Source organism: Symsagittifera roscoffensis, chromosome 8 (assembly GCF_963678635.1).
Source record: "Symsagittifera roscoffensis chromosome 8, txSymRosc1.1, whole genome shotgun sequence".
NCBI classification, from domain to species: domain Eukaryota; kingdom Metazoa; phylum Xenacoelomorpha; order Acoela; family Convolutidae; genus Symsagittifera; species Symsagittifera roscoffensis.
Genome location: NC_087069.1, coordinates 12,108,071 through 12,127,511, shown reverse-complemented (window position 1 = coordinate 12,127,511; position 19,441 = coordinate 12,108,071). Strand labels below are relative to the sequence as shown.

Here is a 19,441-nt window from a genome sequence, read left to right as displayed (position 1 = left end):
CCAGAGTACAAGAAGTTCAAACGAACGAATCTCTGTAAGATCTGAACATATACCAAAGAGGAACTGGAGCGGGCGAGAATAATCTCGCTTAGAACCGAAGAAGACAGACATGTGCAAGAGACTGTGTGAGGATTGCAACGAGAAACAGGAAGAAGAGATAGAACGCTTGAGGCAGGAATACAAGTAGCGATCGGGACGACTAGCATTTTTTCGGTTATTTTTTATGTTTTTGTTTTCCTTGGGTAGTATACTACGTTTTGTTTGGTTTTATATATATCTTTAAGTGTTTTTGGTCACGGACCTCTCAGGGAACGAGGGGATGGCCGATCCTCCCACCCTTCCTGGTTCGTGAATTTTCGGTCTTAACTAGGTTAAAAAACTATTCACGGTGATCCGGAAGGCTTCCGCGTTCCAAACTACCCTTCCGCCCCGGCGGTTTTGGCCTATTAAGGGCGTTAATGTGAGCATCCGCTCGGCGCGGAGTGCTCGTTAACGGTTCTGCCGGTCATGCTGTTAAAAAAGAATAACACCCAGGAGCGCCATAAAAACATCTATGTAACATTCGCCCGGAAGTACATATCGACGGAATATAAAGCTAAGCTATAAAACGACTGGCCAGCGTCTAAACCAAGCTCTACATGCTTTTCACCGTCTCTACCAAAGCCAGTTCTTTTGATGGTCTTTCTAACATCGGGTCGACAAAAACAATACTGCTTTCGACTTCGTTCAAAACACTCAAATTAACCTAATTACATGCAAAATTAATGAGCTCATGGCTGACTCTCAGTATTACCAGACCACGAGGTCACTCCTAAAAACAGGGCTACTACTACTTATGATATTACCATTGTTTTTGTTCAGTAGATAAAAATCATCAACTCCACGAAGATGGATCAACCCTTTCCCCCAACTCCTAGCTTCTCATCCTTGCCAAATGAATTCGGATGCTAATTAAATTCAATTCAAGACATAACCGGAAGCTAAAATTTTATATAAAAGAGTTTCATTTCAACTCCCGAGATACCTCCGGATTCTTGAAACCGGGGAAATAAGACCCTTATCTTCTTTCCGGAAGGCTGTCTTCTACCCTTCATCGTTGTTGCAAACGGCCTTGCAACTATTGTAGCGACACAATAGTTGCAATTCGGAACGGTCTTCGTCGCAACTATTGTTGTTCTGATTATAATCTGGTTTTCTTCCAAAATGGCCGTTTTTGACACTTCTCAGAATTATTACGTCATTACTTCGAATTTTTAAAATTTCAAAATACCAGAATATCTTGACCTTCACCGTTTGACTAATCGTCCCAATAACGTTGTTAATCTCTTGAAATCGTCAATTCGGAAGGTTAGCTGCTAAAATTTTGAAGCTGTTGAATCTGCAGTTTTGTCCATTCTGGTCGAATGTCACAAGACTGAGAGACTTCCTAGTGGAGAGGAAGGTGAAAGAACTATCGATTCCGGTGTACGACCCAAACCGAGGACGACTTAATCCTCGGGAGCTGTATGCGCTGATTCTTGTGATTTTTTCTGATACCATCATAGAAGTGTTTTTAGACAATAAATACTACTTGAGTGTAGGTTGAGTGTAGGTCGAGATTAGGATTTGTTATGCTTTAAATGTAATGTATTATGTTTTATATAGTATTAGGATTTTGGGTGTGAAATGGTTAGTGACCATGAATACTCGATCAATAATCTTAAGAATATATCAAAATTTGGAGTGTCTACTCTTGGATGAAATACCAAGATTTTAGAATTCAAACGATTTTTAATATAGTTTAAGATCAAAATCTTCTCATTTGACTTTTGAAGTCGAATCCTACGAAATGGATAACTTCAACTCGATGAATTGATAGACCTCGCCCAGGCATTTGTAGGGCCGGTGATAGATGCGATCTTTTGCCGGCTGAGGGGTCGTGACTCCGCTCTGGAGGACACAGAGGTAGTCTGTTGTTGGCCGCCTTAACGATTATCTTGGAGCATGACAATTGTGGGTGACTGCCCTACGGAAGTCTTATTGATGGCTCCTTATGGACAACAAGGATTACTAGACCGCCCAAACATGGGGGTAATGAGGTGGAGAAACGGGGCACTCTCAGGAAATGACTTGTCGAACGAGCCTGGATTGAGAAGTTCCAGGACCTACCAACCAGGTGAAATGCTTCTTCCGACCAAGCCTAGGCCTGGGTTGAGGAGCATGCATCAAGAGATGAGTAGCGAGGCAGCCTCGTCTAGCTCACAACAGAGCAGCTGCGCCACCAAAACGGACCAGAGGACAAGAAGTTCAGACGAACGAATCTCTGTAAGATCTGAACATATACCAAAGAGGAACTGGAGCGGGCGAGAAAAATCTCGCTTAGAACCGAAAAAGACAGACATGTGCAAGAGACTGTCTGAGGATTGCAACGAGAAACAGGGAGAAGAGATAGAACGCTTGAGGCAGGAATACAAGTAGCGATCGGGACGACTAGCATTGAAGACCGCAATGGAACGATCAATACCCGCAAGGGAATGTTCCTCATGGGCAGCCCCCGTTGGAGATTCTGACGCCTCGCGAGTTTAAGTAACAGAACGGATGTGCAATTTCCGACAGCGCCTGGTAGAGTTTGCCACGTTCCGGGGACTGCACCCTATGAAACAACCATTTTTGTTTTTATTCAGGAAACGCGAAAATCTTGATGATGTGTTTGCAATGTCGCCGCGTATATATCAACTAATCCGAAGTGAGACAAGGAAGAGAGTTAAATGCATGAGTCCGAGTGATTTTTTCGGAAATCTTTAGTTTTTCAGTGAACTAATGTTTGAGAGTATTTTCAGAGTTGCTAATGCAGCCTAATATATGCAAATCTGGCACGTCGAAGTAGCGACTTTGTCATATATTGCGAAGAATCTCGTCCTTCGAAGAAGGCTAAATTGTCTCCGCATTCGCCTCGAAATTCGTTGAGAGGAAGTGGGCCTTTATCCCCTATTCAAGGGGTTCTGAACAACATGGTAGATGAAAATATGCACGCAAATTCAGCTCCCATGTTTCCTGAAAACGCCATGAACCTTAAATTTTTGACGAGTGATTGTGAGAATGGATTTCAAGACGAAGCTCTTGGGTATGATGTTTCAGGTTGGTGTATTGAAGCTTATTTTCATTATGTTTGTAGTTTTGAGTATTTTGTTTTTAATAGTGGTACTCGTTTAGAAAAGTAATCACGCTGTGTTCTATACGTCCTATTCGAAAAGCTCAGTTTTATGTGGCATCACACCAAAATTTTAAATCAATTCAGACCATAGAACAATTAATAAGATCATGCTTTTTTAAAATCAGATAATGAGATCGCTCCGAAAGATTGTAATAGTGTATTACTACAAAGTGTGTATTACCAACCCAAGTTGCAAATAAAAGTGCTCATTTGGTGGCATTTTGGTATATTTCAATCCAATCATCTTTAAGAAAATTTTTGTATAAGCCATTTAATACCATATTTGCTGCTTTCTTTTTTTGCTAGTGTTGGTTACTGATTGGAAACAGGTATTGTGAAAAAGTATAGGAGTCGGTTTTTTTTTCGTGAGACGCTCTGGGAAGTTTTTGCATTTTTCATAGAAATTTCAGTTTTTCTGAAAAATTATTTCACCGATTTTCACCACGTCAACGAGCCGACTACTCTCTTATCTGCCTGCATATTTCACTAATCTCTTTCATGAACCCCAGGTTCTACGGCCTAGAAAAATTTCAGTAGAGGAACTTTGACCTATTTGTTTTGATTTATAATATCAAATTTTAACTGCGCAAGTTTGCGGTTGTGGTTTCAATCAAAAGACCGAGATTATGGGTATCTACCCATTATAAGCGACTATTCCCATATTTCGCTAGAAGAAAAGTATGACCTCAAACAAAGCCGTTTTTTGACATTTTGGTTAATTTTTGAAACAGTTGTCTCCAAAATTTCCTGCCAAATCTTAGGTCAACGATTTAACCGCGAGATCAACTGCTAGAAATTGTCCTTGATCAATTGGCTATGCCCTTTTGTCGTATAAGAGAAAGGTTATTACACACGAAAACAACCAATGTTTGAGCTTTTGACCGTTTTTGGAAAGTTTTTGACTTTTTCAAAAACTACCCTGCCAAATCTGAGATTAAGCGTTTAAACGTATAAAAAAGTTATGCGAGTTTTGTCTGCTCCAGCGCCTATGTCCTACGTTTTGGGAAAAGATATGACCGTAGAAAATGTCAAATTTTAGAAATTTGTCCGTATTTGGAATTTTTCTTTTCTCGAGTTTTAACCGGCTGATTCTAAGGTTGATGATTAATGGAAACCAAGATGGTGCTTAACATGTTTCCTACATAAAGTGTTTCTCTCTCTTTTGAAGAAAAGCCGGTAAGTAATTCGGAAACCTCTTTTTGAAAATTTTAACTATGTATAGAAATTTTCTCACAAGTCCCGAAAACTACTTTCTCGAAAACTAAATTTTCTCAGAATTCCTAGCTGAATCTGTGTAGTTTTATTTGTTCCTTTTTTAATGTGATTTTGTTTTGGCGTTTTGGCGTTAAGGTGTAGTTTTATTTGTTCCTTTTTTTAATGTCACTTTGTTTTGGCGTTTTAGAGCTCTTTTTTCCATTTTCCTCGCTCGTGTGCGCGAAGCAGATGTTATCAAATTGGACTGAAGAGTATTTTGGGGTTATCAATTGATTCAACGGTTGTTTGTTAAAGTTATATCGGCTTAGTTGCAATCCAATTGATTTTTTGTACTTCAAATTATCATTTAAGTTGAAAGTATTCTTCATTTTCCATATGATTATGTGTTTACTGAATCTGATTCTGTTTGAGTTGCCTTTGTTTTTTTGGGGGGTCAATTTTTTGCCTTAATTTTTTGGCATGCTTTTATTGTTTTTAACTTTGCGTCCTTCGAAGGACAATTTAGGTTTTTATTTTTTCGTTTTAATCGGATAGTCTGTAAGGGGTACGAGGGAAATGCGCTCTGAGATAATCTGCATTGATATTTTTGCTAAAAAAGCACATTTTTTTCCTCCAATGGATTAGAGGGGGGGGGGGGGGGAGAGGTCTCCTGAATTTTTACATACATCGATTATGTATGGTGTTTTACAGATATTGGAAGACTGGATTGGAGTAGCGGGTTTTTGAAAGATTGGCCAGCAACCAAAGCTTCCGCTTCACAAATTTTTATATCCACTGTAGCAGTTGTCCTTAAGACTAAGGTTTCAATATTTCAACTGCTCATGGAAGATAATGCAAACGTCATGACAGACGCTAATGCACTTTTATCCTTGGTTATTCAAATATACCAGTTATCCGTCCCGCTCTTTCATCGAGCTATCCATTTAGCTATCCATCCAGCCTTCTATTCGTTCAGCCTTACATCCAATCAGCGATCTAGTCATTCATCCGACCAAAAAATCATCCTTCCATTCAGCCATCTATATACTGAACCAGCCATTCATCCAAAAAAACTATTCATCCAAGCAGCCATCCTTTCTTCCAAGCCATCCACCTATCTAGTCATCCAACCATATTTGCATTGATCCTGCCGTTCATCCAAACCATTATTCAACCAGCCATCTGTCCATCCGGTATCCATAATACATCCAACCAGCAATCGAACAAGCCGTCCGTCCATGTAATCGCCATTCAGGCAACCAGCCATCCATCATCTATACTTCGAGACAGCTATGCATCTACCCATGCATACATCCAGCTATCCATAATCTAACCGTCTAATCAGCAATCCGTCAAGTCACCTAGCCATACATTGATCTAGTCACCCATTGTCGATCCATTCAACCAGTCATCCATCCGTCTCTCCAAACATCGATCTATCCATACATCATGCTTTCCATCATTCATTCATCTAATAAGCAATCCCCTAAGTCAACTAGCCTTGATTACATCTACACATCTCTCGTCCATCCATCCACTTACCTTTTATCCACCCATCTGTCCTTCCAGCCATCCATCGTTCCATCTTATCATCCATCCGTTAATCCATCGAGTCAGCGAACTGTATTTCTTTTCATCCATCCATACATCTGTTCAGCCATTTATCCTTCCATCCAGCCATCGGTTGATCCAACCAGGATGACTGAATGCGTGGATGACAGGATCAACCGAACGATGGATTTTGTGATTGAATGGTTAGGTAGTTAGATGTCTGAATAGTTGGCTGGAATAAATTTATAGAGAACTTCAGTTTTCAGAAGCATCTGAAGCTTGAGTGGGTTCGCTAAATATTTTTAGTAAAGCGTATTGGGTCATTTTTCACTGTGGAGAAATTGTGAAAAAAAAACTGTCAAAAGAAATAGAGATAGGGGTACTCGACTTCCTGTGAATCTTCAGCCACCACACTTCGTCCATTAAGTTCTGCAAAATGGTCCGGTCTTCAATCGAACGGAAAAAAATTTATAGCAGGATCTTTCCATCTCTTTTAATGGAATAAAATTTTCAGAGGCGAAACAAATAGCAAACGCGTTTAACTTGCAATGGACCCAACTGAGAGTCCACAAATGGACCAATGAAACAAAACTCAAAGGAAGACCAAGAGGAACTTATTTAAAAAAAATGCTTGAACAAACCACTGAACTTCTTGCCATTTGAGACTAAGACTGCCTTTGAAGAAGCGAAATCAACCTGAGTAATAAGCCCTGTCGGCCTCTGCATAGTTCATAGCTTAATTTTCGAAACGCATCGTTTTAAACTACCTCTTTTTAACAAAACACCTCAAATTTAGAGGAACTCGTACATCGTTCTTTTACCGAAACCAAGCAAAGATGTTGAAGTATCAGACATTTATCGCCCGGTTTCAATTTAAAGCAGCTCAGTTTCTCTCCCCTTCACTAAACAACTACGCCCTTATTTACCCTTGACCTTGCATCAGTGATGCTTTTAATCAACGGTGACCTCCTTGAAAGGACTGGGCTGTACTTGCTAGTTAGAATCACTCCTAAGTTTTTGACATAAAACTTAAAAACTGAATCTGGACTGCGCCCATGCCGCTAGTGATACTTCCACATACGTCCACACCTGGCAATTTACTGCCAAACATTATAAGGTATTAACATAACGGAAATCCAATACGTTTCTACTTGGCCGAACAAGCCCAAATACCAAAATGATTTTACCCAGCTTAGTCTTTTGTAAACCAGAACTTCAAAACTGTAAAGCTAATTCATACTCATAGTTCAAAAAGACAGACAAACCCCCATCTAAAGTTCTCCCATCAAGACCCCAAGAAGTCTCTTCTCATACAGAACTGACACTATTCTGCTCAACCGGATGCAGCCTTGCACAAATAAGATTCGGCTACAGTCCGAACCTCAATACCTTATGGTAGACCAGAGCATCCTGCCATCTAATTGCCAAACTGTCCCGCAAACTGTCTTTGAAGATTTTAAGGTGGATGATTTAAGAATCTAGTCAATATATAACTCATTCTGTATACTACTGATCCGGATTTCGTCATTTTTATAGTTTTTGGCTCTAGTTAATTGGCGTTTTCGTTGTGTCATGTGACCTGATCTCACTATCTTTTGAAATGTATTGAGAAAAAGAGTCTTCTTCTCCAGAACTTTTCGTCTCAGTTTGTCCAAATTTCTTCCATCTTTTGAATGGTTGGGTCGCAATTTGTTGGGCATCTGCAACGGGTTGCTTGACTGTGCATCGGGTTTTGTCTTAGATTTCAATTCATTTCATTGGCCTTAAATTGAATTTAGTCAAAAAAAAATGATAGCCCAATGACATGTAGGCGAAACAGGTTCTGTGGCTGAAACTTTACAAAAAAACTAACTATTTCTACTTATTAACTTTTATATGGACCATATCTTTAAAAGTTTTTCGTACCATACTTCTAAACGAGTGTCTAAATTGTAAATGGACAATGCATACTTATTTTAATGTGATTGTTTGTTTCATTAAGAAATGTTCTGTTTAGTATCAAACGGTTTAGTTACAAATGGCCATGCGAATGCGTCGAAGCCTAAAGTATATACAACGCGCGAACAAGAATTGCTGCGAGTGATTGGCCAGTTTTTCACTGAAATCGGACTGACAGATACGGCCAGTTGTCTGACCAGAGAATCTCAATGCTCTCTCGAACACCCTTCCGCCACAAATCTAAGACACCATGTGCTAAATGGAAACTGGAGGTTTGCCGAGTCTTGCCTTGAGGATCTTCGCAAATCAGTTTCACATAGTGTACACCATCACAAGATGAAGTATCTACTTCAGGAGCAGAAGTTTCTGGAGCTTTTGGATGACGGGAGAGTGCTAGATGCTGTCAAGTGCCTCAGAAGTGACATAAGCCGTATTCCTGTGAAACACAGTTGCTGTCACTATCTTGCCTCTTTGGCCATGTTTTCAACGCCCGAAGAGATCCGAAAATCAGCCCACTGGCCTGGAAAAGGTAAAACACGTCTGCTGTTGTAGTAGTGCTCTTTGACTTGTAGTTGAAAAAAAAAACGTAATACCCCGAATTCGTGAATTTTATATTGACATGGGTGTATAATTTTTCGGGGGCATCATCATCGTCATCTATTTAACGTTTTTTGACTGCAAAGACAAGATTCGATAGTTTTTCTTTGGAAATGAGTCTTCCTGAAAACTCTGAATCAAGATCATCAGAATATGTTTTGATTATTATGACAAGTATCGGCCTAAGTTTTTATAGGGCAAGCAAATTGCAGATCCGCTGGTCTCGTCCTTTTCCATTCGAAGTTCGATATGTGCTGACATTGTATTTTCTATCAAGTTAGTGTGATGCATTATGAATTTTGATAAGTTTATTACAGGGTTGCATTAATTACACCCCTTCTGGATTTATGACGTTTTTAACGTAAAAAACATTATTAACTGTTAATAACGGTAAAGTTTTAAAAAGTTGGAGCAGTGTACCAAACAATGAATTATATTCAATCAGATTTTAGTACACGGAGACAAAAAGCAAGTTTCCCAACTTTTTCGGAGTCGAGGTAGTTTCGCAAGTCCGAACGGACAAAATTAATTGTCGAGAAAGCTCTTTCCAAGCCCGCTGTGGTAGGTACTAGCTTCAACATTTTGAGACAGAGGTCAGCCAGTGCAGTTTATAACAGCAGTTTATAACAGGCCTGGTTAAATAATTTTAAATAACAGTGTAAATAACAGAGGTGTTAATTACAGTGCAACCCTGGTTTATTATTCAAAGTATTTGAGTATTGATGTAATTGCAGTTTATGTTACAGGCAAGCAGTCTAGATTGCAATTGATAGACAGACTCAGCGAATTTCTCCCACCCAACGTGATGCTTCCCAGAGAACGTCTCCGGAAATTAGTTGACCAGTCCTTGCAATACCAGATTAGCAACTGCACGTACCACGTGGTATCAAATGAAGCGCCTCTGCACGAGACGAACGAAAGAGCCAGCAGTAATACAATTAGTGGAGACGAGCAGAATAACGACACACTGGGGCGAAAATCAGCTGTGCCGAATGGAGCAGCAGTTATGACGTCACAAGAATCGAACGGCGTAATTTCTAATCCGAATTCTCAATCTTCATCTTCGAGTAGTTACCAAACGTTGTCCCTATTGACTGACCACAAGTGAGTTGTACTGGTTATTATTATATGCAAAATTTTTCCCAAAAAAGCTGCGTATTTTTGTACTTCGTGGATTTATGTCGTATGCGGTTATGCTATGAATCATGAGCGTCTCTAATATGAGAAATATTTTAAGGAAACGAAAAGTGTCTTAATTTTTTTTGCGTTTTGAAAGCAGAATAAATTTACTCAGCGAAAGAATAATTAACGTGGAATGTTTTGAAGCTGTATTTCTTAACTTAAATTTTGTTGCAATTTTTTCTGACGATTATCTGTTGTAGAGGTAAGAAAAATGAGCTGCTTAACCACTGATTGATGTCTAGGTGCACGAAGAACCAGTTGCCATGTCGGATGAAACAGACTATAATGGACAGTGAGGAGTACCTGTATTGTAAGTTCAACCACAGAGGGACCACTCTAGCAGCAGGCGGCAACTCACACCACATCCAGCTCTACACAGTCACAGAGCACCACAAACTGAAACTATGTGATCAGAAATTAGACCACGAGGCATCTGTCGGGTTCTTCGCATGGTCACCAGACGACAGGTAAAGATGGTTAAGTTAATGACGGTTATTAGCATTGCTCCAAGTTTTGGGTGTTTTTCATTTTTCCAACTGTATCAACGCAGTGTTATAATATGAGTTCGCTTTTTAAAAATACTAATTTTGAGCGGAAGCGCGCGCCGAAAAAAACGCTATTTTTTGGTCGAAATTTTCCAAAAATTGCCCTAAAACGCTTTTTAGCCTGTTTTTTGAAAAAGTTGTCTGCGGCGCAGAAAATTTGGTCATTATAGGGTCTTTATAGTGATGTGGGATCCGCGCCTGATTACGAATCCTCGTTCTCCGACCCAAGTCCCAAATAAAAGTGCTTATTTGAATGCATTTTTGCTTTATAGCACTGGTAATTTAATAGCATCTGATCTCTTTTTTATATTGATGGTCAGTGGTTGCCTATTGTCAAGCAGGTGTGAGACTTCCATTTAACATGTCGGGCGATTCGAGTTCGGTTCATTGCAAAAGTTTCAATTTCCAAAGATTTTTTAAAAAGATTTCATTGGTGGTTGGTGTTGTCTGTTGTAAAGCGACCTGGGCGCAGATACGAGTAAGTGAAACTCCTTGTCTTCTAGGCACAAAGCAAAAAATTTTCAAGGGTTAAATTTTTTCCTTATTTCAATTTTTACATTTCTTGAGCGACTTCTTGCTTTTTTCTCGCTTGGCTTGTGTGTAAAAAGTGCTGACATTTCGTTACATTTTTGCGACTTAGGTCGCTATCTTTTGTGTTTAATAATATATATATTTTTTGCAGTATATGGTTATAAACCAGCGCTAATGTACAATCGATGCTCAGAGTATCAATTGTTTTTGCTCCAAATTTGGAACAGAGATAATTTTGTTCGATTTGGCTAGTCATCTGCAATTGTTTAACTAACCCTTTTTACTGGGTTTGGTAGAGTGTTGAAATACGCTGTTGATGGTTTTTACGCAAGCGAGCTAGCTAGCATAGCGTTATTTTTTGAATCGACATTTCTCAACCCACCTCGGAAATAAAAAGAGCTGATTAAAGGGCTTTTTTGCTATATAGCATTGACAATTTGATAACATCTGTTCTAGTTTATTGGGAGTGTTTGCCTATTGTCAGGCAGCTATGAGTCTTCCTTTTTACCCATCGGCATTTTCGGTACCGCTACTGTGCAAAAGTGTAACTCTCTCAAGGCTTTATTGGTGCATTCAAATTTATTTGGGGCAGTTTTTTTTAGTTATCAAAAAGATACCCGAGGAGGAAAATGTCTTTTAGCAATTAACGTAAATTTCAATATTGCAAAAAAATCAATATATCAAAAATTACTTAGTTGTCAAATTATAAAGTGATTTGTTCAACGACACAAAGACTCAATTTACTCTAGAATCATCTGTGATAATACTTCTAGCGAAGCGATGTTTTGCTGTTTTGAAATCTTTTTAGAATCCAAATCATGATAGGGGGGTTTAATAGGAGGTAGCTAAAACCATGCGGAAAAAGTTACCTACGCTATCGGGGTTTTCCAATTGTCGGTAGTGGTCGTGGCAGTATGAGACAATAGTAGGGCCATGGGACCCCCCTCTCTCCCAATTGATTGTGAGGTTGAGAAAATTCACTGGGTTTTTATATTATTGCTTGATAATAAATAATTCACTTGGTCGATAGCATTTTGTTCACTAAATCATGCTCTCACTTTAAGGTATCTACTGAGTTGTGGTGCTCGCTCCCCCTCCAAAGCCATCCTGTGGAACATGGTGACCCTGGATCGCATGGTGCGGGTGTCCAACTCCCCGGAGGATTGTCTGACTACCTGTTGCTGGCTACCTGACTCCTCCCACTTTGCAGTGGCTGGCATCCAGGGACACTTCTACCTCTGCGATCTATCCGGTAAACGCAACGGGAGGATTTACATTCTGAATTTAACATGGATTAATTTCCGTTATACCCACGCAAATGATATTATTTAGAGTCCGCAAGCTACGGCAAATAATTAAATTGACAAAGCAAGCACAGGTATACAAGCATGTTTAGGAAAATTCTCTGTAAAAGTATCATTTTATTTTTTTTCTGAATCTAAAGGTTTTGAAAGCTGTCGAGAAGCATTGTTTTTTTTTGTACAAGAAAGCTTGTATAAATATCCATTGGAAATTTTGGGTGTATTTTGAAATTTTTTAACAAATAAGGTAAGACACGCCACTATTAAATACCTTTTTTAAGGCGAAAACGCTTGAGCTGTCTTTTCTTTGAAATCTTAAGCACAATAATGTGATGGTCTTCGAATCAAACAGGGACAAAATCAAGTTTTTTGTCGAATTTAAACTCACGTTTTGGTTAACTGAAAGTTAATCTCAGTTTGAGAGAACAGAGTGAATTAAAGCAGCTCGAGAGAAAAAATCATCGTTTCAGGAAACATCGAGAGTTCTTGGGAGGGCATTCGAGTGATAGCACTGGCCTCATACAAGCGGGAGAACACAGTGCTAGCTGCAGACAACCACAACAGAGTGAGGTCTTACTGTGTGGATAGAGATGCGACCATAATCCAGACAGACAAGGCCATCATGGCCCTCGAAGTGTCCAAGTGCGATCAGTTCTTAGTGTGTACTATGGAGAAGGGAGGAGGAATACAGGTTGGTTCCCTTTTATGTTTAGATTCGAGTTCGGAAGTAGATTGAAAGGCACGATTGCATTTCACAAATTCGATTGATTTTGAATTTGTAGTATTGGAACAGTGTTTTTTTTATCTTGATGTGACTAAATCTCAATATCATGGTAACTCAAGGTAATTTAAGGTTAAGTTGATTTAAGATTAAGTTGAGTTAAAATGGAGAAAAATAGTTTGCGGCGGTCTTTTCAGTTCATTCCTGCTAGGTGCTAAAAAATATTAACCTGTTCCTTTTTTTGCTTGATGACATTATCATCGCTATTTATTCACCAATTTCCGAAAGGTCTATATTTTGAGTTTCTGGTTACTAAAGGTGAACGCTTCATTTGTTCTCTAGTTCTTCCACCTTATTTTCTTGTTGATTAACGCTTTTTCAACTCCTGTTGGTAGCTTATTCCTTCAAAGCTTGTTTTCCTAATTATTTTCTGCCTTCTAAGGCTCCATATTGACGTTTTTTTTTTGCTGTCTGAAATATAACAATACGTGATTCTGTTCCATTTATTTATTGCAGTGTTTTGTACACGTTATACGATATGGGACAACATACAAAAAAAACCCTAATACGGTATTAGATTATGCGATTAACCAGAGATCAGATTTATACACTAAATTGTACGATTATACGAAACCGATAATTGGCCCCTTTTTTGTGAGACGACGATTTTTCATTGAGTACTGCAAGATCGATTAATATTAGGGGCAGCTCAATTCCAACACAAAAAGTTTTCTGAGTGCAATCAGAGATTTTCCGGCAAAAATATAATCAAGCAGCAAAAACAAACTAAAAACCCTTTAGCGGTTGCTAAAATTGAATTAGAATTTTTATCTGAAGTTATACGATTATACGGTTTTTATACGAAAGTCAAGATATGGGATTATACGTTATACGATAGTCGGATTATACGATTATAATTTATACGACTTTTTCATTATGCGTCAATACACTGTTTCACCCCTTCTGTTCAATTTGTATGAATTTGTTGTTTAGATCTTCCACCTGGACAGTGGTACTCTGCTGACCAGACTAGCTGGCCTGAAGGTGGAGCGGGACCTGATCTACTCGAGTGTGGGCGGGAGTGAGGAGGGCTCTCTAGTGGCCAGTGGCAGTGAAGACAAGTGTGTCTACATCTGGCACAGACACAGACACCTCCCCATCGCAGTCCTATCCGGACACACCAAACAGGTCAGTATACTTGAGTTTTAAAGAATAATGATAACTAAAAAGTAGATGATTTCAAGTTGGAGTCTTTTTTTACTTATTCCGCTCAAATCATGAGACCCCGAATGAAAATAGAGCAAAATGCTTGAATCTGGTTGGTTGAGTACGTAGCCGAAACATAGTTTGAAGAAAGTGTTCACTTAGAAAGTATTTAGTCCAAAAGTATGCTCTGAGCGGAAAAATTGAAAGGCCTTCAATTTTGTACTTTTTCAGCAAATCAACTGTGATGTTGCTATATAGGATTCAAATTTATGGAACTTAAGACCAGGTTGCTGCGAAACATTCCTTTGAATAATTTGTCTCAACGTCTTCTCTTTGTTTCGTTACAATTCTCGGTATGCATCATTGTAAGGTCACTCTTAATTTGAGTAACTCAATTTGAGATTTCTGAGAAAAGCGAAAAGATAGCCATAAATTTTTACTTTGTAATGATATGTACGGGGAGATATTCTAAGTGTCAATGAGCACCCTGAAGACACTTAAATAGGTCGTTTTTTTTTTCGTTTTTCTTTCAGGACTTACATTGCTTTGCATTAAAAATTTGTTCAAGCTCAGCTCTAATTTGTTGAGGTTTTTGATTCATTTTTTTAAGAAAAACGGCAAAGTTCGCTCTTTATTTACGAAACTGCGAAACTGAAAATTGCCCAAAAAACTCGAATGACTTCTAGTTGGCGAGTGGATTTTAATTTAGTAGTACAGACTGTTCCGACCATAGTCTTTGACAGCAAACTTAACCTGAAAAAACTCGATACACACTGTCACAATTGCGATCCGGATATTCAACTCACCTCGCCAGCTACCACCACAGGCTAAACAACAATACATCCGACGACTGTCCAAGTTGCTACATAGGACCACACACCACCGACCATCTGTTTAACTGCCGGGTACACCTAACCTCACTTACCATCGAGAGCTTAAGGGAGAATCTCGAAGAAGCTGACAAACATCTGCAGCTTATCACACAACCCCACGTAACCGGAGTTTTTCTCGGCTTTCCTCACTAACAAAAACTGCCCGCTTGAACCGGCAATGGAGTTTCACGCGGTTCCCCGCACCCCGATAAACTTGGCACATAAAACAGGTTTATTAACACATCAAAACCTTCCTCGTGTGTGTGCTATACAGAGGGAAGGTGCCGACACCGCAGCGCAAAGACGCTATCACTAGAAAAGGTGGTTCCCCTTCTACGCCGGTTTTGCCCTTTGAGACCCCGGGGGAACTGCAGTGATAGATTGAACGAGACGAAATCAACATGACCAGACAGGAAAAATATTTCGCTAGCACTCTCTCCCTTGATCTTTCAAACATAAAATACCTCTCTAGTTCAATCAGAAGCTCAAAGCAGAGATCGATGTAGCTACAACAACAACAACCATAGTCTTTAAACAAACTAGAATTTTTTTAATTAGTGTTTCTTCTGCGTGCTGTGATAAAAGGATCTGATGTAAAACTATATTGTAGGCATATTCGATAGCCATAGCAGTATCGGCAAATTGGACAAAAGATTTTGGAGAAAAATAAGACGAACAAAAAAACGATCAAAAACTAATTTTCTTTGCTTAAAGTTAAGTGTTCAGGGCTTAAATTAAGCATAATCAGGCTATTGTAAGTCTGCTCCCTCGCTTTTTTCTTCAATATTGAAATAAAATCATAAATTTTAAACCAGTTTTTGTCGATACTGAGAAAACTTTTTGGAAAAAATTTAATGTCGTTCCAATCACGACTGAAAGGGCTTCAATTTGGTATATCACTCGACCCATTCCAATGATTATATGTAGTACCTGGTTTTGTGCGGAACAATAAAGAACCTTAAAATTGAATGAGACACTGTTAACGGACCTGTTAGTCCAATGGTGCTCTCGCAGTCATTGAAATTGTTGGCGTGGTTTGTTAATTTATTTTGGTAAATTTGGTTTGGTAAATTTGTTAATTTACCTACACGCAAAGTAGCTGCCCGAAAAGAAGTTTTTAATTATCATTTTTATTTTTGTATATATACTCGAAGTTATGTTTTTATTCGGTATCGTTGAGTTCTGTGGCATTTATCCGCCTGTCTTAGGGTACACTGTTTTCGTTTAGTTTCAACGAAGCAGGTAGGCAAGGTTGAGACAGCGTAGAATTGAATAATTTAAATAGAGGTGTCGTAATTGTTTTCCTCAAGATTCTTAATTAAGAATGATCTTTCTTAGTGACCGTACTAGGTTGTATAAAAAGCTTTTGGTCAGAAGCTAGAAGAAAATTAGAGCCTGATTAAATAATTGAACAGGAAATGCTTACAAATTTAGACTTTTGTACTGAACGGAGTTGTAAAGTTGACTATCGAGATACAGTACCAGGAACATCGAAAGTGTTAGCCGTCATTTTGTTAGAATTCATTAGTGTATAATATTCTGATCGTCCGGGTAAGAATGCTTTTTTTTGTAATTTTAGGTGAACGGAGTTGACTGGAATCCAACTATCCACTCCATGTTAGTCTCAGTGTCAGACGACTGCACAATTAAAGTGTGGGGTCCAGCGCCCCCCTCCGAATTCAGTGAACTCACAGGTGCTACTTTAACCAGAGGGGCTCAACACAGACACAACCCTCGAAATAATCCCAGAGGGGGTTCAGGTCCAGGTGGGGACGACCATCGTAATCTGTTTTTTGGAGGAGCCGGCGGCGCTTCAGATGATAACGATGACTCAGATAATGATGACGACGATGAAGGCATGTCGATAGAGGGCGAGAGTTCACAGCAATCAGGCGACAGAGGTAGTGGGCATGTAACAAGTAGGAGCGTGAACTTATTTTCGGCATCGACAGAAGACTCGATATCGTCGCCATCGCGAGGAGCTGAAGACGTTCTTAACCTGGATCCGGTGTCAATGAGTGTCAGCGGGATCCTACGCAGCGCGGGGATTGATATTTCACAACATCATGGTGCTTCTTCTTTGGGTTTGGCCGCAGTAAGCGCGGGTTCGAATCCAGGCGCAGAATTGGGTGCTTTTAATGTACAACAGCAGAATATTTCTTCTTCGTCGCAATTACCCGATGACCGTCAGATGTCGCCGTCTTTAAGCTCGTCGGCTTATTCGTCATTCGGCTGGTTGTAATTACGGTTTCGAAGCATAACAGCAGTTATGAGAATGAAATATAAAACGTATTAGTTGTAGAAATTGCAAATGAAATGATTACGAGAGTTTTAGTCTGTTTCATAAACAGTTATAGCAATAAAAACAAAGGAGAAAGTCTATCTAAAGAAACCGCTAATTACTCGAATGGTGAAATTTTGGTCCAGATTTGAATTTAATTGAATAATGTTCTGCTTTCAAAAAGAGCTTCTATCGAAAAACATTGGAATGGTTTGCGAATTCTGCTAGAAAGTCAGCGAAAAAATTCGTTACCTCACAATTATCGGCCTAAATTTAAATGTGTTTGATAATATTCCTAATTATGTTAATACGATATACATAGCTTTTATATGATTTAGATTCGTTACTTACTTAGTACTTTACCTTACATACGACCACCCTATTACAGCTGTTTTATTAACACTTGTTTCATAATCGTTTGCATAACTGCTTCGGCGAGATGGGGTATTCGGAGAAATGTTACGTAACTTCACAGATGGTATTACGTCACCGGAAACGGAAGTTTTGATCACGTGGCCAGGAAGAGTAACAACTTGTGAAAAAAACGAAGGCATTTTCCTTCAAATGACCTTTTACTAAAGTGCATTCTACTCCAGATTCTATTTGATAAAAATTCTTTTATTTGGTTCATTAGTATTAAATAATACACAGTGCGTAGTTAACATACATAAGTTGAAAATTTAAACTTTTCAAAAGAAAAACTAGTTTTGACAACGATCCGACCTGAATCAAGTTAGAAGTTAATTAAGAATGGTTAGAAATTCTGACGTTATTGTACTGGTCTAGATACGTCATTGTTAGCTTACTTCTTAAAACATAGTCAGATTGTTCATTTTAGCAAATACATGCATGAGTGTGCTAGCTGGAGTTATAACATGCTTTCGCGGTCAATGCTAAGATTTATGATGCTCCAATTGTTAAATCTGAAAAAACGTCATAATGTCAATATTTGACAATATATTTGCCTGTAATTGGTAGGAAAGTAGCAAAATAGACGTTACCATAGTTGCTGCGATTCAACACTTCTCAGACAAGCACTACTACTGAAATGTTTTTTTTACGAGCTTCGTATCGAAAATTTTTTGCCTCATCAATGCCTGACAGAAATTAGTTACATATCGTTAAAAATTTTCCGTAGGCAAGTTAATTGAAATTAGGTTTCCGCAGTATATTTACCAAATATGTATTTTACATTACAAAATTTGTAGTGTTCATGTTGATTTTTTCCAACCGTAGAATACTTCGAAACTATCATTGTTTGAATGTAAAGTTTGTCAGGCCGACAATTCTTTTAAATTGGCTTTTTTAGCGGTTTGTAAAAAGACCAGAGTAGCTCCCTCCTACCACATGTTTGCAAAGAACACAAGTAAAGACAGTTGCTGTGCCCAGAAAGTTGCACCCAGTTAATATAAAATTTTATTTTGCAAAGTTGATGTCGCGCGTAGCACAAAATAGTGCGCTGTGGGATGAGAAGATCGAGACGGGCGCTTATAACATAGATAAGGCATAATCGAGTACCTTAATAACGAAAAAAATTAGTTCTACATTTTCTCCTTTTTTTTACTTGCGAGAGTAGTGAATTAGTATGACTTTATTTTTTTTTCCAAGCTTGCTCGCAAATATAGTGCTCATTTGGTGGCAGTTGTGCTCTAATCACGATTTGTATCTTTGGAATAATAATAGCATCTGTTTTCTGTTTTGTTTGTGATAGTGTTTGTCGATAGTTAAGCTAGTGTTTATCGATTGTTAACCTAGTGTTGTTCGATAGTTAAGCGTCCGTGGCTGAGAGGTAAGGGCGTTCGACTTGTAATCTCGCAGGTAAGAATCCGTAGCATAATTTTTCTAATTCGAGGCTTATTTTTACTTTTTATTTCACTTTATAGAGCCTCATTTTGTGTTCTCGCTACTGTTTTTGAAGACCAGCTTCGCCTCCGAGCAGCATCATAAAAATCTCCTCAGAATTTTTATTGCCGAGGAAGCGCTGTATGGAACTTTTTTAAACTCTTCACTAACTTGAAATTAAGCAAAAATTTTAAACCGGTTTTTCCTCAAAAACTTTTCGGGAAAACTGATGTTTTATGAATCACAACTGAAAATGTTTTAGTATGACATCACTCACTATTTTTGTAATTTATGATTTTGCGTAAAAAAAGTTAAAATAGTTTAAAACACGAAAAAAATCCAAAATTCCGGGAAAATTAATCGTCGGATTTTCGCCTGTCTGTAACATCACGCATTTTCTTGAGCTGTATGAACTTTTCATTATAAATGCAAGTGTTGTTGTTTTACTGCTTCAATGTGTAATTTTATTAGCTCTGAATATGTTTAT

The 19,441-nt window shown here is 38.6% G+C and overlaps 1 protein-coding gene across 1 annotated transcript; it reads left to right on the top strand.

Annotated features, from left to right (window-relative positions):
• Nucleotides 1–2,823: 2,823 nt before the first annotated feature.
• Nucleotides 2,824–17,781, top strand: LOC134853024 (WD repeat-containing protein 26-like). Its single transcript, XM_063868939.1, has 8 exons — nucleotides 2,824–3,117; nucleotides 7,935–8,405; nucleotides 9,220–9,577; nucleotides 9,898–10,122; nucleotides 11,796–11,983; nucleotides 12,503–12,723; nucleotides 13,747–13,941; nucleotides 16,411–17,781. The coding sequence occupies exons 1-8, from the start codon at nucleotides 2,991–2,993 to the stop codon at nucleotides 17,071–17,073; spliced, it is 2,448 nt and encodes an 815-aa protein (XP_063725009.1). The 5' UTR covers nucleotides 2,824–2,990; the 3' UTR covers nucleotides 17,074–17,781.
• Nucleotides 17,782–19,441: the final 1,660 nt, after the last annotated feature.